Source organism: Mustela nigripes, chromosome 1 (genome assembly GCF_022355385.1).
Source record: "Mustela nigripes isolate SB6536 chromosome 1, MUSNIG.SB6536, whole genome shotgun sequence".
Classification (NCBI taxonomy): domain Eukaryota; kingdom Metazoa; phylum Chordata; class Mammalia; order Carnivora; family Mustelidae; genus Mustela; species Mustela nigripes.
Window position 1 is genome coordinate 84,017,057 of NC_081557.1, and position 21,408 is coordinate 84,038,464.

The 21,408-nt window shown below is 42.7% G+C and overlaps 2 protein-coding genes across 7 annotated transcripts in view; one reads left to right on the plus strand and one right to left on the minus strand.

Annotated features, from left to right (window-relative positions):
* Positions 1-4: 4 nt before the first annotated feature.
* Positions 5-5,998, plus strand: SRPRA (SRP receptor subunit alpha). Its single transcript, XM_059414129.1, has 14 exons — positions 5-280; positions 874-957; positions 1,229-1,392; positions 1,561-1,721; positions 1,986-2,145; positions 2,277-2,430; positions 2,654-2,745; positions 2,846-2,964; positions 3,099-3,185; positions 3,502-3,674; positions 3,783-3,996; positions 4,399-4,562; positions 4,651-4,749; positions 4,908-5,998. Exons 1-14 carry the CDS (start codon positions 164-166, stop codon positions 5,034-5,036), a joined length of 1,917 nt encoding a protein of 638 aa, XP_059270112.1. The 5' UTR covers positions 5-163; the 3' UTR covers positions 5,037-5,998.
* A 241-nt stretch (positions 5,999-6,239) lies between these two features.
* Positions 6,240-21,408, minus strand: part of FAM118B (family with sequence similarity 118 member B) — a 50,139-nt gene continuing 34,970 nt past the window's right edge. For 5 of the 6 annotated variants that reach the window (XM_059414182.1, XM_059414173.1, XM_059414189.1 and 2 more), the window contains 5 exons: positions 17,300-17,527; positions 14,641-14,769; positions 12,409-12,694; positions 7,032-7,091; positions 6,240-6,783 (listed from right to left, as the gene is read on the minus strand). In XM_059414182.1, coding sequence (XP_059270165.1) covers positions 6,770-6,783; positions 7,032-7,091; positions 12,409-12,694; positions 14,641-14,769; positions 17,300-17,527 — 717 coding nt within the window. In that variant the 3' untranslated portion in view covers positions 6,240-6,769. The remainder of the gene's footprint in view (positions 6,784-7,031; positions 7,092-12,408; positions 12,695-14,640; positions 14,770-17,299; positions 17,528-21,408) is intronic. The other variant, XM_059414207.1, reaches the window with a different exon arrangement.

Sequence of the window (21,408 nt, forward strand, 5' to 3'; positions counted from 1 at the left end):
GGGCGGAGGCGGAGGGAGAACGCGACGTCTCTGAGCGGAAGTGCGGCTGAGCCGGTTTCCGGGGCCGCTGGTGTGACGTGTCCCGCGCTTGGCGCAGCAGGAAGCGGCGGCGATCGCGGCCTGAGTTCCCGGTGCCGGCCCCGGCTCCTCTCCCGCTGCCGCCATGCTCGACTTCTTCACCATTTTCTCCAAGGGCGGGCTTGTGCTCTGGTGCTTCCAGGGAGTGAGCGACTCATGCACCGGGCCCGTTAATGCGTTGATTCGTTCTGTGCTGCTGCAGGTATCGCTCCCCGCGGGATCAGAACTCGGCTCGGCCCACTGACCCGGTCCATAGCCCCTTCAACTGATCTCACACCTCCCTTCCACCTCTCTCCGGCTATCCTGGACTGGCCACTCACTCGTTGCCAGTACTCCGCTTCTTTCTTCCGCCCCCATCGGACCATCCCCCCACCTTTGCGCCCCCCCCCTCCCCTCCGTTTCTGGGACTCTAGCTGAATTCCGGCGCTTCTTGAGAATTCCCATAGTTCCCTGCATTTACCGCCCCCCCCCCCCAGCAGCTTGATTTACTGTTTCGAAGGCTGGGTGTGATAATGGAAAAATTAAAAACTGTAAATAGCGTACAGCTGCTAGTAAATCTGATTGTATCATTAAGTCCCTTCTTGCCTTCCCACTAACCTCTTTTCCTCTTCCCCCAAACTTAGTACCTTCTTCTCTGCCTGATGGGATGCTAGAGAGCAAGGTCCCAACAGCCTCTTGTCCTGGGAACATGTCTGACTTTGGGGGGAGTGTCTATTTTTTTCCTTCTAGGGTCCAAGTCTGGGTTTTCTGGGTAATCGGAACTTGAGACATACACCCTCCCCTTTTTTTCCCCAGGAAAGGGGAGGTAACAACTCCTTCACCCATGAGGCACTCACACTGAAGTATAAACTGGACAACCAGTTTGAGCTGGTGTTTGTGGTAAGTCGGGTATTTAAGAGGGACAGTATTTACACTTTCAGCATAGTCCTAATTATTGAGAACCCTAATTAACTGTACCCAGCGTATATGATGAAGTAACTGAGAAGTCAGAGGGCAGAGAGGGAAACGGAAGATGTTCCTGAGCTCAGTCAGGGAGCTTGGCTGCCCCTCAGGTCAGGGAAACCTGCCAGGCCACTGAGCCAGTCTCAGGAGGCCTGCGTTGAGTTGGCTTGTAAGCAGATCTGTTGGCTCTGTCTCTCTCCCTTAACAGGTTGGTTTTCAGAAGATCCTAACACTGACGTATGTAGACAAATTGATAGATGATGTGCACCGGCTGTTTCGGGACAAATACCGTACAGAGATCCAGCAGCGAAGTGCTTTAAGTCTATTGAATGGCACTTTTGATTTCCAAAATGACTTCCTGCGTCTTCTTCGGTAAGAGGCCACCCCTCTGCAGAATTGATTTCCGTGACCTGATGAGCTTTCTTCTTTCCTGAGGGTGGTTCAAGGGTAGTAAATAGTATTGAAACACACTCTTGAATTTGCTGCCCAGTTCTAATTGACCTCTTGGTGTGAGGACTTTGATCATTCTCTTCTCTCTAGTGAAGCAGAGGAGAGCAGTAAGATCCGTGCTCCCACTACCATGAAGAAATTTGAAGATTCTGAAAAGGCCAAGAAGCCTGTGAGGTCCATGATTGAGACACGGGGTGAAAAGCCCAAGGAAAAAGCAAAGAACAGCAAAAAAAAGGGGGCCAAGAAGGAGAGTGAGTTTGAGCTCCTTGGACATACAGGGGCATGAAAAGTTAACATGGCAGTAAGGACTGAAGTTGTTCCCTGTCTTTCCCCTTGTCATTGCTTGTCTCCCTTGCTCAGTGCCCATCACACTGTCATCCCCAGTCCTTGTCATCCCCAAGATGTTTGCGCCTAGTTTACTCTTAATAATTTGGATAATAGTCATTGGGGTTTGGAAGACTATTTCCCATTGTTGGAATTTGGTCGTTTTTCTCCAGTGAGTTTTCTCCTAACAGGTTCTGATGGTCCTTTGGCTACCAGCAAAGGAGTTCCTGCCGAAAAGTCAGGTCTCGCAGTGGGGCCTGAGAATGGGGTAGAACTTTCCAAAGAGGAGCTAATACGCAGGAAGCGAGAGGAGTTCATTCAGAAGCATGGGAGAGGTCTGGAGAAGTCCAGGTCAGCATTCTAAATTTCATCATAAATACTGTTCCCTAGCTATGTTGGGGGCAAGGGAACTTGTCTCTGGCTCTTGGGTGGATGATTCCTCTCCTACTTCACCGTAACCCTTTGTGCGTAACCCTTTACAGCAAGTCCATGAAATCCGATGCTCCAAAGGAGAAGGGCAAAAAAGCACCCCGAGTGTGGGCGCTGGGTGGCTGTGCTAACAAGGAAATCCTGGATTATAGCACTCCTACCACCAACGGAGCCCCGGAGGATGCCCCACCTGAGGACATCAGCTTGGTAAGAGGCATGGGCCAGTGTGGGTTACCATTAATAAGAAGTTAGGGAGAAGGTAGAGACTAGGAGGGCAGTACCTTTGGTTTCTATGAATGAAGGGATGGGTCATATCTGGAGTTTTCCAAATCAGAGATGGAGGAATGGGGACAGGGTAAATCCCCGGCTTCTTTTCCCTCAGCCCTCAGTGTTCCTGATCCCATCTTGTTCCTTTCTCTCTACCCTCCAGATTCGAGGGACTGGGCCTGGGGGGCAGCTTCAGGATCTGGACTGCAGCAGCTCAGATGATGAAGTGGCCGCTCAAAACACCACCAAACCCAGGTAGGGGAATATCGGGGTGGGTGCTACGGGTGGCTCCAGGACGGATGAGGCTTGACTCCTGCCCGCTAGCGTCATACTTACCTATAATCTGTGCCTACAGTGCTACCAAGGGAACTCTGGGTGGCATGTTCGGGATGCTGAAGGGCCTTGTGGGGTCCAAGAGCTTGAGTCGTGAAGACATGGAGTCCGTGCTGGATAAGATGCGTGATCATCTCATTGGTAAGTTTTGAGAACAGGGGGACTCACGGTTATGGGACAGGTGGTGGAGAAGGGAACCACCCCGAGTTCTCTTCTGTACCATAGGGTTGGTTACTATTGACTTGGTGCTCATACATCTGTCCCTGTCTCTCTAGCTAAGAATGTGGCAGCAGACATTGCAGTCCAGCTCTGTGAATCTGTGGCCAACAAGTTGGAAGGGAAGGTGATGGGGACATTCAGCAGTAAGTATCTCTCTAAACCGGGAAGGGCTCAAGGCATTGTGTGCACCAGCCAGTTCAGTGCGTTGATCTTCATTCATACTAGGTGTGTTGCTTGGGGCAAACTCCTTTCCCGCTAAATGTCTGTTGCATAACGTAGACCTGAAGAGTTCTGAGAACTAAAGGAGTTAACACTCGTACAGTGCTTGGAACGCTGTCACATGTGGTGTGGATTCCTGGGACAAGAGCCTTTGGGTTCTCCAGATCTCAGCTTCATGGGGTGCAGGGGGTTCCTGCGAGTGCATTCCTTGGGTTTCACAGACCCACCACCCCCTTCTAGCGGTGACGTCCACGGTAAAGCAAGCCCTCCAAGAGTCCCTGGTGCAGATTCTGCAGCCACAGCGTCGCGTAGACATGCTCCGGGATATTATGGATGCCCAGCGTCATCAGCGCCCTTATGTTGTTACCTTCTGTGGTGTTAATGGAGTGGGGAAGTCTACTAATCTTGCCAAGGTCAGTATAGCTCCCCACCCGTCTCAGACATCCTTTCTTCACACTCCAGGTCTTAGTGACTCTGGTTCTAGGGCATTTCGTTTTTTTTTTTTTGCTGCTTTTGCCCAGATTTCCTTCTGGCTGCTAGAGAATGGCTTCAGTGTCCTCATTGCTGCCTGTGACACATTTCGTGCCGGGGCTGTGGAGCAGCTGCGCACACATACCCGGCGCCTGAGTGCCCTGCATCCCCCGGAGAAGCACGCTGGCCGCACTATGGTGCAATTGTTTGAAAAGGGCTACGGCAAGGACGCTGCGGGCATTGCCATGGAAGCGATTGCCTTTGGTATGGTACACAGGAGGGTGGGGGGCTGCTGTGGGCCCCTTTCCCTGGGCATCCCTTGTGATCTGCAGAGGGTCTGGGATCCCCTCCTACCAACTTACTGCTCAGCAGCAAGTCAGGGCGGTGAACTTGCCATATGGAATAGCTAACTGTGGGCAAAACGAATCTCTTCCACCCAAGGAAGCCTCTATTTGCTTTCCTTTATACTGTTGCCATATATTTCCTTGAATGTCTCTGATGGCCAAGCACAGAACAGGTTTTTGCTCACACTACCTTATGACCAGATCTGGAGCCCAAGAAAGCAAATACCTAAGCTTTTAATATAGCCAGGTTACTACTTGAGAGAAAGGTAGGATGAATAGGACAGCCTAGAAGTTTTGAGTTGACCACTTTTTTTCTCTCTAGCACGTAACCAAGGCTTTGATGTGGTGCTGGTGGACACAGCTGGCCGCATGCAGGACAACGCCCCTCTGATGACTGCCCTGGCTAAGCTCATTACTGTCAACACGCCTGACCTGGTGCTGTTTGTTGGGGAGGCCTTAGTAGGCAATGAGGCTGTGGACCAGCTGGTGAGGGCTAGGGCCTTGTCCTTCTCCCAGCCTCAGCTTTGGCCTGCTGGGTGCTTCTTGTACTTACACCTTGTTTCTCCCTTACAAGGTCAAGTTCAACAGAGCCTTGGCTGACCATTCTATGGCTCAAACACCTCGGCTCATTGATGGCATTGTCCTTACCAAATTTGATACCATTGATGACAAGGTAAATATGGATGGTGTGGGACAGTGAGATGGGGAGGGGTGTCCTTCACCGGGAGCTGATGCTCTAAGGATATGTTGTTGTCTCCAAAGCTTCCTGTTACAGAAGGGATAGGAAGAAGTGGCCTTGAGGTGATTGTGTGTCCTCTTTCTCCACTTCAGGTGGGAGCTGCTATTTCTATGACCTACATCACAAGCAAACCCATCGTCTTTGTGGGCACTGGCCAGACCTACTGTGACCTACGCAGTCTCAACGCCAAGGCTGTGGTGGCTGCCCTCATGAAGGCTTAATATGTCTCTTGCCCAAAACCAAATCACTGCTTCCCCCCAAAGCCCCTCTTCCTGTAACAAGAATGTGCTTTAGAGTCTGTGAGCGACTTCTCTTCAGTGTAGTACAGAGGCAGAGTGATGGGAACCCTAGGGCTGGCAGCTCCCCTGCCCCACTCCCTGGCAGCCCAGCCTCCACCTGCAGGGAGGGCCTAATCATGTTATAGTCCACTGCCCATCGCTCCCTTCCCTGACGGCCCTCCCCACCTACTCAGGCATTCCCTTCACTCTGCCTACACACTCAGTCTCATTTCAGCTTTGAGCAATGGTTGGAAGACCCAACACCAGAGCTTTGCTAATTGACACAGTCACAGGGATGTCCGAGCACAAGGAGCAGTCGAGAGACTTCCGGGGCCAGCTCTGGGTTCTCCCTTGGATACATAGCTTTCGGGTCCCTGGGGCCAGGATGGTACCCATCACACTGTGGCAGTGTATGGCCTGTTCTTAATTGCTGCTAATTCTGATGATGACCCCTTCCCCACTCTTTCCTCAAGGCATCATCTAGGCCAGAGTGATTTGTTACAAAACGAACTAAAGGAGTTCCTGCTTCCCTCAAAAATAAAGGGAGCTGAGCTGCAGTGTTGCATTGGGCTTCTCAGCCTTCCAACTCTTCCCTGCTCCCGGAATCCAGATGTAAGCTTTGCATGTTCCCTTTCCTGGGAGAGAACCAACTGTCAGAAGGGTATATACAAGTTGCCCCTCTCCCCCACCCCACTCTTCACCTGAGCGGATCCTGGCTTTTCCTCCTCATCCTCTCTACAGTGCCTGGTAGACAAGTGCTACGTTGAAGAATACAAACCTCTTGTTAAGACTTGTCCTGTAGCTTGGTATTACAGATGTGCTATTAGTGCAATAAGGTGAAGGCTGTCTGCCCAGAGAAATACATAATTTATATATAAGAAAATAAATTTCATAAGTAAATTGCCTTTTATGTCTCGGAGTTATTTTATACAGGATTCAAAACTAAGATCCCACATCACATTGTGCTTCTAGGCCTGAAGGTAAGAAAGGAAACAGAGCGGGAATTGATAATGAATGGTTGTCCAGAGAATGAGATCACCCACTTCAATGTGAAAGAACACAACCCTTAAATTAAGTTACAAAAAGTAGGCTCATTTAGTGCCTTTGCAGGTTTTCTAAAGGGACTCTAAAAGTAGAGCCAGGGCCTTGGGAAGTAAATGAACAAGCTTTTAATACAGCTCAGTTATGTAAAATACTGTACACTGTAAAAGGTCTAGAAAACTAGAGCTTCAAGTCATGTTTTAAAAAAGCCATTAAGCTTAATTGAAAAACCAGGTATAGAGTACAAAACTGCAACAAGGGCCACGGTGACCCCACGGCGTCTAGCTCCCAAGTCCTTCATGCAGGGCTGGAGCCACAGTCAGTGGAGGTGTCGCACTGATCTGCTGTGTGGACACAGGCATGTCCAGCGCAGGGGTGGGGGGGGCTCACTGGGCCCCGTTGTCACTTGGGGATTCGTGAACTGGAAGAGGCCGCAGAAGATCAAGAACCAGTGGGCATGAAGGACTGAGCTGGAGCACCCCACCCCCACCTCCAACTCTACCCCCAACCTTCAACCTCTGGGTTTTGGTACTTCCACGGAGCTGTGCTGGGTTCTTATAAGTTTACTTGTTAAATACTCTCCACAGTCGGGCCTGACACCTTGGTCTAATGCTGATGATCTCTCCAGCCCCCTCTCATGTTCTACAATCTGTGGAGAGAAAGAGAATAAAATGAAGTCTCATGAAACATAGTATATGTCCAAAGCTGCAGATACTAAGTCCAACTTAACCCTTCAGGAGACAAAACAACACAGATACTAGGAATCTTGTGATAGACTCCACAGGAAAATACAGAATCCTTAACAGGTAGAAGTCCTTGTTCTCCAAGCTACTAAACAAATCCTAGAAAAACATTTTCTGCCCACAAAGCTGACAAACAGAATAGGAAATAGGATACCTCTTATTTCACTGTGTGCCGCCGAGGAGCCATTCAGCTGACCTTCTCTCACCATCCCTGCTGAACAAAATGCACATCAGTATCAGATATTAGACCGGGAAGTCAAAACTCCTAATACAAAGAAAACCAACCCACCAAAGGGTAATGAAATAACATGGTCAAAGAAGGATGGCATTATTTAGTAATGAGGACATCAAAGACCAGAGGATAAGGAGGTGGGGAGAATGAACTGGGTTAGTCTTCAGGTAAGAGGGAAGCAGTAAGGTCTGCGAGTGCACTAACATTGCAAATAAAGCATTAAATGGGCAAAAGTGTGTCTGCTGTTCCTAACTCATTTAGAAGGCCAAATTTAGGTAAAAATCTAGGGATGGAGACGGGGAGCAGCATGCAAGTGAGCAAATTCAACCAAGGAGAAGAGTGAAAAGTAGCAGATGCTCTCACAACACAAAATCAGTTTCAATCTGTGCTGCCCAATATGGTGTTGTTAGCCACATGTGGCTAAATAGTTTTACATTAAAAACTTTGTTCCTCAGTCACGCAAACCACATTTCAATGTCCAAAAGCCACATGGGCATTTGGTTATGGTACTGGACAGGGAAGATAATATTTCTATCACTGCAGAAAATTCTACTGGACAGCCCTGGGATAGAAAATAGCATAGGAAAAAGTTTAAAATGAAACACGTGGAAGAAAACAGTCATCAGAAATATGAGCAATTAGAGTATAAATGAATAAAAGCACAGTACTCATACAAACTGGTATTGGTATTCCCCCTCTTAGAAAGAACTTTAGCAATAGCTATCAACCACTAAAATATTCATGCCCTCTGACCTAGTAATTATACTGAGAACCCATCTGAACGAAATTACTGGCAAAAGGAAAAACTGTAGGGATGAAGATGTAATTCACTGCCAACAGTACTTACAATAGAATAAACTAGAACAAAATTAGAAATTGCCTAACGGGAAAAACTGGGTAAGCTAACATCCACATTGGATTTTTTTTTTTTAAGTGATAATGCTATAATACTCTTTTTTTTTTTTTTAAGATTTTATTTACTTATTTGACAGAGATCACAAGTAGGCGGAGAGGCAGGCAGAGAGAGAGGAGGAAGCAGGGTCCCTGCTGAGCAGAGAGCTGGATGCAGAGCTTGATCCTAGGACCCTGGAATTATGACCTGAGCCAAAGGCAGAGGCTTTAACCTGTTGAGCTACCCAGGCGCCTCGTCATCCACATTGGATCATAACACAGTCATTAACACTAGTGGTTATCAAACCAGCCATACAGAAAAATATAGGAGACTGGATCACTGAATAAAAACAGTAACATGACTATGTATACTTTGGTTCACAATTATGAAAAAATGCACAGGAAAAATTGTTAATTGGAAATATACAAAAATAACTGCTTGTATTACAATAATGAATTATAAAATTTTTTCCTTTTCTCATTACTTGATTTTTCTGAAATAAATATACTAGAACCTACAGAATCTTTTGAATCCAAGCAACTTTCACTATGCAAAAGCAAGTACACAGCAAGTATGTCAGGAGCCTAGCAAATGTTCAGTGTTAAACAACAACAAAAGACCTCTTACTGCTTACAAGTATGTACCCACAGAGAATCAAATCATAATCAAGGATGGAGGAGGATAAGCTTTACTTGTTGCTAAATGTTTTTAAGCTAAAACTGCTCTGCTAGATTTCAAATCACAAACTCAGCTGACCACTCTACTAAAGCCCTCTGGCCATACTGAAAATCCTTCATTTTTAAAAGTTCAGAATATTCAACTGAAAGATAAAGGACTCTGGGAAAAACCACTTTGGGAGGAAGACCAGGTAGCTAATAAAAGAATCTGTGACATTCTGTAATATCTTTTTTTTTTTTTTTTAAAGATTCTATTTATTTGAGAGAGAGAGAGAGAGATTGAGCAGGAGCAGGGGGAGTGGCAGGCAGAGGGAGATGAGGAAGCAGGCTCCCCACTGAACAGGAAGCCCGATGCAGGGCTTGACCCCAGGACCCTAGGGTAATGACCTGAGCCAAAAGCAGACACACTTAGGTGCCCCTCTATAATACTTCTGATAATTTTTGTCAAGAGACGATTTCGTTTAACAAGAACAGCTGTCCAGGGGGTTTTTATTATTGTTTTTAATTTTAGCATCTTTCCTGGGCAGAAGATCTCAGAATGCAGATCAAAAGAAATATGTAGAGCTTGGTAGGTACCTCTTGTTTAATGACAACAGAATATGCACAATGGAAAAGCCTACTCAAAGTCCTAAGTGTGGGCCAGCTGCAGAAGAATCTGAAACACTGCAGGCCAGCAGAAAACGCATCCGTAAGAAGAGCAAATTATTTTCACAAAAGAGGAAAACCCAAAGGTTTGTCTTTTGAAAGTGTTTTCTAAAAACCATATAAATACTAGAGAAGAACATAGGCAGTATCCTTTTCAACATCAGCTGTAACAACTTTTTTCTAGATAGCTCTCCTGAGGCAAGGAAAACAAAAGCAAAAATAAGATACTGGGACTACATCAAAATAAAAGGCTTCTGCATGGGACGCCTGGGTGGCTCAGTTGGTTAAGCAGCTGCCTTTGGCTCAGGTCATGGTCCAAGTGTCCTTACTGCACTCCCCGCTCAGTTGGGTGTCTGCTTCTCCTTCTGCCAGCATCTCCCTCTGCTTCTCCCTCCACCTGCCCCTCCTCCTGTTTGTGCTGTCAAATAAATAAAATCTTAAAAAAACAACAACAACAAAAAAAAGACTTCTGCACAGTGAAAGAAACAATCAGCAAAACTGAAAGGCAACCTACTGAATGGGAGAAGATATTTGCAAATGACATACCCGATAAAGGGGTAGTATCCAAAATACGTAAAGAACTTAGCAAACTCAATACCCAAAAAACAAAGCGTCCAATTAAAAAATGGGCAGAAGACATTAACAGATATTTCTCCAAAGAAATACAGATGGCCAACAGATAGACAAAAAGATGTTCTTCGTCACTTGCCATCAGGGAAGTGCAAATCACAACTACAATATCACCTCACACCTGTCAGAACAGTTAAAATCAACAACGTAAGAAACAACAGCTGTCAGTGAAGATGTGGAGAAAAAGATACCCTCATGCACTGTTGCTGGGAATGCAAATTGGTGCAGCCACTCTGGAGAACAGTATGGAGGTTCCTCAAAAAGTTAAAAACAGAACTACCTTATGATCCAGCAATCAGACTACTGGGTATTTACCCAAAGAATACAAGAACACGAATTCAAAGGGACACGTGCACTCCTATACTTAGAACAGCATTATTTACAACAGCCAAGATATGGAAGCAGCCAATTAAAAAGAATGAAATCTTGCCATTTGCAATGACGTGGATAGAGCTAGAGAGTAAAATGCTAAGCAAGATAAGTCAGAGAAGGACAAACACCATACGATCTCACTCATGTGTAATTTAAGAAACCAAACAAATGAGCAAAGGCGGGGAAAGAGACAAATCAAGAAACAGATCTTAACTACAGAGAACCAACTGGTGGTTACCAGAGGGGAGGTGGGTGAGGGGGATGTGTGAAACAGGTGATGGGGATTAAGGAGGGCATATGTGATGAGCACTGGGTGATGGACAGAAGTGCTGAATTGCTGTATTATGCATCTGAAACTAATTTAACACTGTATGTTAACTAACTGGAATTAAGAACAGTAAAAAAGGGGTTTTCTGAAGTCTTCTGGAGGAAGGGTTGACACAATTTTTAGTGTTCATTTGTGGTGATGTCTTTTATAAATCTGGTTCCATTCTGATGGAGAGCCATCCATCAGATGGCTTTGGAATTTCTCATTACAGTAGAAGTCCACTTAAAAAATCTGATTCAGAAAAGAAATCAAGGTTACTAGGTTTAGGAAAAGTTCTCTCTATATTAAACTGCTGTCCTTTATTAGGTCCCCTGAGATGCATTCGGATCGACAATGCAAATACATATCAACATAGAACTTTTCAAGAATATATACTACATACAACAGCAAAGTTTTGAAAAGCATTCTTCAATTTGGCAGATACCAAAGTCTGGCCTTTTTTAGGGTTATTGGAAACTTGCCTGGGGCCATTAATAAACTGAACTTCTATATCCATTTGGCTTTGTTAGAACCTGGAGGTGAAATGACAAATGAGTGTACCCCTAGACTCTATCTTAAATACCATAATAGTGTTCAAATAGTATTTTTTAAAAAATTTGTTCCGATTGTAAAGATAATGCATAATTAATGCCAGAAACACGAACACAGAAAAAAAAATACTAATAAAAACAAAACTTACATCCTACCACAGAAAGATAACCACAGTTAATTCAGTAAATATCACTCCAGATACTTCCCCATGCATACAGAAACAAAAACAGAATACAAAACAGAATACAATGTAAATTGTACAGAATACAATTCTGTAGGGATGGGATGGACCGTGGTGGCATTTTACAACCGGGTGTTCTTTACTCATATATTATGTCTCTAATGTTTTTTCAGGCAACAAAATTTTCCCTCTTATGGCTTTACTGTGTTCCATCAATTACACAAATGCTGATGTATTTTTTTTTTAAAGATTTATTCATTTGACAGACAGAAATCACAAGGAGGCAGAGAAGCAGGCAGAGAGAGAGAGGAGGAAGAAGGCTCCCTGCTGAGCAGAGAGCCCGATGTGGGGCTCGATCCCAGGTTCCTGGGATCATGACCTGAGCCGAACGTAGAGGCTTTAACCCACTGAGCCACCCAGGCGCCCCCAAATGCTGATGTATTTAATAAAGTCTATTAACTGGAGTATTTTAGGTTGCTTCCAACTTTTTTTTGCCATTATAAAAAAAATAATTATATATTTCCATACCTTTATCTCTATGCAATTGTGTAGTATAATTGTGCAATTGTCCAATTATCCCCTTAGGAGAAATTTCTAAGATAAATTTGTATCAAGTGGAATTTCTGGATCAAAGGTTTTTAAATTTTGAACATATTCCAAACTTCCCCTTCAGAAGAGCTGTACAAACTTTACCTTCCCCGCCAACATGACGTGAATATATTTCTTTCCTCAAAGCTTTAGCCAAAACTGAGTAATCTGTCATTCTTTTCAGTTTTGAAATCTATATTTTAATTATATTTCATTGAGAACTAGTGAGGTTGAGTATTTTTTCATTCTTCCTACTTCTATAATAAACAGCTGGAATATGCCTTTGTCCACTTTCTTACTATCCAATGGCATTTTAGTCTAACTTGGAAGACTGACCATGATCTCCTTTCCTAATACAGGTGGGATTTTATTTCTTACGTTGGTAATGATTTTACTCATCACAGATACATAAAAGGTCAAAGAGCTATTGCTCTCAGTCTCAAAATTCATCTTACCTGATCTACCCCTTGTGGATATCTCACATGTCAGTCGCTTGAAATATTCTGGGAGATCAGCATATTCATTTCCATAGGAGATGACCTTAATTCCTTTGTCCAGCATGTTTTCTCGAAGCTTCTTGAACTCATCCACATCTCCTCTCCGAACGAGCATGAAATGTTCTAAGTCAGATTTATGCTTCACAGCTTCCAGAAAAAGGGCTTGGAAAGTGGTGTCATCCACAGTCCAGCCACAGCCCAGGAAAAGGAATGACTTGTTTTCATAGAGTTTCTGAATCTCTCTCTTGCGGGAAAAGAATCAACACGTTAATGACACTGTGAAGACACATGTAAGACATGTCCAAAACAAAAAGGTCAACAGGATCATAACTACAATGTTTAACAGACTGTGATAGCTAATTAGCCAAATTGCAAGATCAGACTCTTTTGTGGGATGAATATAAAGAGGGTATATTCATCCCACAAAGGAGTCTGATCTTATTGTTTATTCCTATAACTTGATGACTGGTCTAAAATTTTATCTTTACTGGACATTCTACTGCTCTCTATTCAGGCTTTCACTGAGTAGGCAGTGGGCTACTTGCTATACAGTTTATCTGTCAGATCTGTATGTCCAGAGGCCATAAGGCACTGAGAAATTTTCAATATATCTTACTCTTCCCATTTTTTCTTTCTTTTTTTTAAAGATTTTATTTATTTGACAGACAGAGCTCACAGGTAGGCAGAGAAGCAGGCCGGGGTGGAAGGGAAGCAGGCTCCCTGCTAAGCAGAGAGCCCGATGCAGGGCTCAATCCCCAGACCCTGAGATCGTGACCTGAGCCATAGGCAGAGAGGCTTAATGCACTGAGCCACCCAGGTGCCTCCCTCTTTCCATTTTCTAGATCATTATTTTCCTTTTTCTGCTTTATAAACTGAACCACGGGATCACCAGAGAAGATAATTCCATTACCAGATTTGCTAAAAAAAAAAAAAAAAAAGACACTTACCAAGAACATTAATATGTATGTGTGTATATATATACATATGTATAATATACAAACATCAGAGATGATTCTGCTCTTCTAGGGATCACTCAGTGTCAAAGATGGATGCAATAAAAAAACATGTCAGGGAAAGTATAGGTAAAAAAAAGTCCCTTATACTTTAGAAAGTATTACATTTCCCTGGTTTTTCTTTTGCTACGTATATAAAAAGACATTATCATTCTAAGCAACCTACCCCTGAAAAGAGCTAGTATACACCGTTCTCAGAGTGGGGGGCGGGCAGTGAATTTTCCCCACATAACCCTGGCCAGACAGTGCTTTACATGTATGTGTGAACAAGTCTAAGACTTGTATCTCAAAGAACCCACAAGCCTTTTCCATAAAGTTTTATCACCCTACTTAGAATTTCTTTGCACTGAGCAGTAAGTGTGATAATTCAATATAAGCCTATCACCGTTCACACACAGTCTTTTCAGAATGTATATTCTAGAGTGACTGGTTGGTAAAAAAGTGCATATATTATTACTGGCACAGAGGTGGTTTCATACTGTAATAAACCAAATGGTGAGGAAGGATAATAACGTCATCTTTGTAGGCAGGGAGGGTGCTGGTGACAGAATGCCATCTGCTGGCTGTCAATCAAGAACAAAATAAAGGGGTTGCCTGGGTGGCTCAGTGGGTTAAGCCGCTGCCTTTGGCTCAGGTCATGATCTCAGGGTCCTGGGATCGAGTCCCACATCAGGCTCTCTGCTCAGCAGGGAGCCTATTTCCTCCTCTCTCTCTCTGCCTGCCTCACTGCCTACTTGTCATCTCTGTCAAATAAATAAATGAATAAAATCTTTGGGCACCTGGGTGGCTCAGTGGGTTAAGTCTCTGCCTTTGGCTCAGGTCATGATCTCAGGGTCCTGGGATTGAGTCCTGCACTGCACTCTCTGCTCAGCAGCGAGCCTGCTTCCTCCTCTTTCTCTCTGCCTACTTGTGATCTCTGTCTGTCAAATAAATAAATAATATCTTAAAAAAAAAAAAAAAAGAAGAACAAGGTAAAAACCTCTGGCTGGACACCTGAAGAGACATTCTGCATTTCCTATACTAGCACATGCACAACCACAAGCTAAGCAGCACAGAAAGAAAGCTTCACTTTCCAGTTTTAACTCATGGGGAAAACGTTATCCCGTAAAGACCGAGGGTGTATTCAGAGGTTTCCCAGGAAGGCTTTCCTGCGACCAGCAAGAGCAGCGCCACTCACCATAACTTCAGTGTTCCTGAGCACATTCTGGTACCCAGCTGGATGGAGGACAATACCACTAGGATTGGTGTAGACCCCGTGGATGTGTAAGACGCTCAGCTTCCGCTTCTCCTGAGCCCACTCTAGAACCTGTATAACACAAATATAGCTCAACCAAGTTGGCAGGGCTGAGCATTTGCTTAAAGGTCCCCATGGGCACGAGGCTGCTTTGATGGACTAGGCTGCTGGCATGACACTTCATGATACCGTAGGGCAAGCACGTAAGGCTTAGTGTGGCTTCAGTTTCATCCCAGGTACAGCTGTTAGGGCTGATGGAAGCATGTCTGGTGATTTTGCTTTGAACGTAACCATCAAAAACTCAAGTGTCATCATTTGCAGAAATGCTAGGGCTCGTACCACTGGTGATACACATGACAGTTTGGGAAGACTGTTTCGGCAAAGATCCCCAAGGTATCACGCGTCCTATATCCAGGCCCTGTGCAGTCCCTTTTCACACTTACTCCAGGCTTGGCCACTGGCTTGCTTCAGCCAACAGGGCCTTAGCAAACAGGATGCAAACAGCAGCTTGAAAAATGTTGGCACAAATTTCATTTCCCTTTTGCGGCTTCTGGAAGCCGGCACCATCACATAAGAAGCCTCAGCTAGCCTCCTAGAGCTACGTGGCCCAGCCAAATGCCCACACTGGCAGACATGGGAGCAGGGCCATCTGACAGCAACCCGGCCTGGGCCAAGCCACCTCCTGACTGCAGCCATGTGGGTAACCAGCAAAACCAGCACAACTGCCCTGGTTCTGAGTCCAGCTCAAATGCTCACTCACGATATCAGATGCAAATAAAATGTTTGAAGACCCAAAGTTTCCGGGTGGTTTTTTTGTGTAGTGGATAAGCAACTTTGTCCCCTGAGTTACCTAAAAGGCTACCAGTGAAAAACAATCACTTAGATGATAAGGGTAAAGAGAGCCACCTGGATGTCACTGTTCCATTTCCTCAAGGACTTGAGAAAGCATAATTTCATTCTCATATCATTCTAGAGAAATCAGGTTTGGGTTAGTGAAGAGGCACAGAGATGCTGAACGTTGAGTAACACCAGGCTGCAATCTCACCACCAGTGAACTGCATTAATGCAATCAATTTCAATACTGCCCTCTTGTGGACTAAAACCACAAAGCAAACCTTCCAGGATGAAAATGCAAGAGAAAAGAGCCAAGTCTGAGAGAAGAAACCCCTTACTTTGAAAAGGCCCTTATGCTTCTGTTGCTGGTCATAATCCCAGGAGGTTATATCAGGAACATCAGAGAAGCTGTTTCTTGCCATTATTTTTTGAATTTCATTCAATCGTCTATGAATTCAAAAAGTATTTACTGAGCACCTGCTATGTGCCAAGTACTATCTTAGACGTCAGGGTAAGGGCTGATGTGGTATCTGTGCAAATGGAGGTGCTGTTTCCATGGGACAAACAGCGAGAAAACAAACCAAGATAAAAACTGAAAGTTACAGTAAAGTGCCATGAAAGAAATGGGTAAAAAAAATAAGGACAGGCCCCTTCAAAAAACGTAAGGGCAGGTCAGAGAGAGACTTACAGGTGAAGAAGGAGCTGACCATACCAACCACGCAGGTATCAGGTGGGAAACATGCCAGTCAGAGCCAACTGGCCTTCACGGCACCATTTCTTTACATTTGATTTATTTTGAAAACCTGACCGCAAGCTCGGCCAAATCACAAGAATGGCACTGAAGCTGCTGCTCTGGCAAAGACAGTACCATGACAATAAATATCAGCAGGTGAATCAGTTTTCTATCCAAACTATTTATCTGGGCTCTAAGTCAGCCAGGTTCCTTGGAAAACAAAGTGGAGAAGGAAAATTGCAAAATACAAAGCAGGACAAATGAGACTTGGTAGCATTTTATAACCTGTTTTTTCTTTCTTCCTTCTTCATTCATCATCTCTGATTATGGTAATGGAAATATTTTCCTTTTCATGGTTTCACTGTATTTCATCAATTAAGTAATGGCAGTCCATCTACAGAATCTCCTACTGGTGTGGAAGTTCAAATTACAAATTCAAGTGACCATTCTAATAAAAAAGCCTTATCTTGTTAGTTGACATAGATCAACATCTATAATTCAGTATTATGGTAAGTGGCTCAACTACAGCATGGGCTGTATTAAAAACAAAACAAAACAAAACAAAACAAAACAAAACACAACACTCCTGAGGTTTCCACTGAACATCAACTTCAGCCCAGCTATCACTTGGCTTGAAAGTTGCTCTTCAACATCAAAAAGTAGTTTTCATATATTTCTTATAGAAGCCATGAAGAATATATCCTAAGAAAGAACTCTAAATCATATTGTGCTCATCTGATATTAGCAAATGTTAAAAAGATCTTACAGTTTAAATGACTTCCTATAACCTTGCTTTGAAATTGCGTGAAATTGTCAAAACTCACAGACCTGAATACTTTTCAGAGCCGTGCATTTTTTACTCTGTATTGATTTTATCTCAAAACGAAAAAATAAAAATCCAACTAGGGACAAGAATCTTCCTTTTATACCTCAACATAAATACCAGCAGTGTATAATATACCAACTAGAAAACAGTTTTTCTGATGAAGATACAACCCACTAGCCTGAAGAAGAGAACAATCCCTTACTTGTTACCTTTTTCTCATCAGTAAGGTCAAGGGATTCGAGTTGTTTTCCCTGATCTGCTGCATACAGTTCCAGGAGATTATCAAAATTTGTAGTTAATACCAGGGCTCCATTTTCCATCAGGTGAAGAACTGACTGAAGAAGCTGTTTTCCAGAATCTTCCATCTTTGACTCCAAATCATCAAATACTTCATATAAACAGTCCTTGAAAAATGTGGATCGAACATTACTAGTTCGCTGGGAAGGGATTAGAAAGAGAAAAATTAATTCCACGTGTTTTGTCGGTCACTTGTTTTGATTACAATAATATAGCAAATTTTTGAAGAATACTGTGTACTTAAGAATAAGGATAAAATATTGTCTACCTCAGAAAGTTATACTAAGAAAAACAGGAAACATGCCATGTGCTTATTAGCACAATGCCTAGCACATAGTAAGTGATCAGTACTATTACATCATATGCAAATAAGCATAAATTCTCTAAACAAGCATTTTTATAGATTGAAGAAAATGGGCATGGCCAAGATGTTTATGGATTTAGGAAAAATGGCTTATCTTATCCCTGCCTGCTTTTTTCCCTTAGCATAATTCAGGAATTTGTTTACAGGTATGCTGGGAAAAAAAGTATACAACAAAGGTTACCATAAATCTGCATTTTGCAACTGTTTTTAAAAATACCAAACACTAATCAGTTCTAAGAAGACTTCTTCGTTTTTTAAAAAATTTATTTAAATTTTAAGATTTTTTTAAAAACTTACTCATTAGAGAGAGAGAGAGAACATGTGCACATGAGCAGAAGGGAGGGTTAGAGCGAGAGGGTGAAGCAGACTCCCTGCCAAGCAGGGAGCGCAATGCTGGGGCTTGATCCCAGGACCCAGAGATCATGACCTGGGCTTACAGCACACGATTAACCAACTGAGCCACCCAGGTGCCCTTCCTCCTTCTTTACATATGATTTACCTGAATAAGGGCTTTCCCAGTTTCATTCTGAGTATATGTAAATATCTCAATGACTAATGAGGAAACAGAATACAAACCCCAAGTAGGAAGGTGGCTTTATAACTTAAAAGAAGTGAGCCCAGGGACACAGGAATTTCAAACGGAACGTAACTACGTAATGTGCTATAACAAATGTCTAATCCCTATTTTGTTCCTGCAACTATCAGCCCGTTAGATAGTATCAAAGCAAGAATCAGTTCATAAAGGCCCCAGTATTTCCCAAACTCCAAGTAACTGTACTCAGCTGCTATAATGTAAGTGTTTGAGCTCCTTTTGTTTTTTCTCAAATTAGTCCCCCTACCTTCCTGGTTTTGTGTCTCCTTCTAATAGCTCAATGCTCAGAGAAAGATCTGTTTCCATGGAACCACGTAAGCAGATTCATAAAATACATTTCCATTTGCAAATTCTTTTCCTAATTTTTCAAAGGACTTTATAAAATTATTCAGTCTTTAAATTATACCTACCAACTAAAAGAAATGGTAAATATTTAAACATTGGAAAACTAGAGCACAGAGGTGAAACTAAAACCACAAAGCAAAGGTGGTGACACGCCCTGAAGTTTATCTGGTCTGTCAATCACAGTCCATGCAACATCTACCATTAGACAGGATTCTCATGATAGGCTGTTGTCAGTGGGCTCAGAGTCTCTTCTGGTGCCAGACAGATGGTATAGCCCATATTTATGTGGTTAAGAATGTGGGGCATGCTTTTCAACTGCGACTTGAACAATCCGATCAGAAACAGTGAAGAATTTACAACCATACTTAATGAATTTCACCACATACATGAACTATATAAAAAATACGATTCCCCTTTAGTATCTACCAAAATCACAACCCATTTACCCTACAGTCTTGCAATCCCATCTCTGGGAATATATCTCACAGATATACTACAAACAAATGAAATGACATACACAAGGTTATCACTGCTCTGTTATCTGTAATAATAAAGGACTGGAAACAAGCCATGCAAGCTGTGTGTAGGAAATTGAGTTGGCCAAGAACCCATAAAGGAGGCCAGTATGGAAAGATCTCCAGGATATACTATTAAGTAAAATAAACAAGATACCGAACAGTACATTTAGAGTGTTACCTTTTGACATGGGGGATGGAAGAGGTAGTGAGATAGAATAAATCTAGTCCTATTTGCTTGTTTTGCGAAAAAGGAACACTGAAAGGATACTCAAAAAGTTAATAACAGTGGTGACCTATTGGGGAGGGGTGAGTTTGGGAAGAGAAGGTAGACAAAGACATGGTGGGAATGAGATGTTGGAATGTACGTAAACCTTTTTACCTCATTTTAATTTCTGCAAGGTGCATACATAATATCTATTCAAAAAAGCAAAACTAAGCTTAAAATTAAATAAAAACTATGGTGATTTTAAGAACTTCCTTGTTGTGTTTTATATCTTCATTTTGTACTCTGATTCATACACAGTTAATAGAACTCCATATTCCAGTGCCAGTTTAATTATTACACACACAGATAAAAATACCTGCGCATACAGACGGGTAATTATGGGTGTGGACTATTTTCTTGCTTGTAAGTTAAGAAATACAAAAGGTTAAAAGCCTGGGAATAAATGTTCTAAATCACTTATTTGAACTATCTCTTAGTTCTATTTCTTTAAGTTCCTACATCTTGCGTATGGACACAGAGAGGAAGGAAAGAGGCTTTCTGCAGCTGTGCTAATGATTTCCTCAGTCTTTTTTTTTTTAATTATTTTTTTTATTTCTTTTATTTCCTCAGACTTAAAATGAACATTTCTTTCTCTTGAAATATGTGACCCTAGAACTAAATTTCCCACCAGTAGCCTAAACAAAGACAAAGGAATGAAAACAAACAAGGAGGTTCCATAGTCAAAAGGAAATGCCAAACTCCCACACAATTTTATGGACGTTTTCTTATTCACTTAAAACAGTGAAATGAAACCAATGGTACTTGAGTTCCTTCTACCCTTAACTCTCATTTTTCTGATCCCAGATACAGTAAACACAAAATCCTGACTCTTTCTCACCAAGGTTACGGACATTCAGGGTGTACTTACTATGTGCCAAACACTTCATATACATTGTCTAACTTACTCTTCATGAGTTAAGGAGTATTAGCCCAGTTTTACAGATGCAAAAATAGATTCTGAGAATTGAATTTTCCCAAAGTCTCAGTGCATTTAAATGGCAGAGTCTGATTCTGAAACCCAAGTTCTCTCTACTGAATGCACAGTATCACCTCCCTAGTGTAAGAAACTGGTTCAGTAGATGGCCCTATTGAATTAACCTGCCATATTATTGCTGTTAGATTCTTTAATTAAGAAAAAAAAAAAATTTCATGGCACCTGGGTGGCTCAGTCAGTTGAGTGGCTGCCTCTGGCTCAGGTCATGATCCCAGGGTCCTGGGATCAAGCCCCACATAGGGCTCCCTGCTCGGCAGGGAATCTGCTTCTCCCTCTCCCTCTGCCTGCTGCTCTGTCTACTTGTGCTCTGTATGTCTCTGTCAAATAAATAAATAAAATCTTTTTAAAAAATCTTTTTAAATCTTTTAAAAAGATTTAAAAAAAAGATCTTTTTAAAAAATCTTTTTAAATTTTAAAAAATCTTTTTAAATCTTTTAAAAAGATTTAAAAAAAAAGATTTTATTTATTTATTTGACAGAGATTACAAGTAGACAGAGAGGCAGGCAGAGAGAGAGAGAGGAAGGGAAGCAGGCTCCCTGCCGAGCAGAGAGCCCAATGCAGGGCTCAATCCCAGGACCCTCATGACCTGAGCTGAAGGCAGAGGCTTTCACGCACTGAGCCACCCAAGCACCCCTAAATAAAAAAAAAAAAAAAGACAAAAAAAAAAAAAAGTCCATTTCAAACATATATAAAGTAAAAAAAATATAAGCCCCACTGTACACCCATCATCCAGTTTCGACCATTATCACATATGATCAATCTTATTTAACCTAAATCCCCTCCACTATAACCCTGCCATGCTCTCCCCTTGAACAGAATTTTTCTGAAGCAGTTCCCAAGCGTTGTATTTCATGCAGCTACTACAACAATTTCCCAAAGCCCCCCTAAAAGAAAAAAGAAATAATATTAATTCCTTATTGTCAAATACTCAGTGTTCACATTT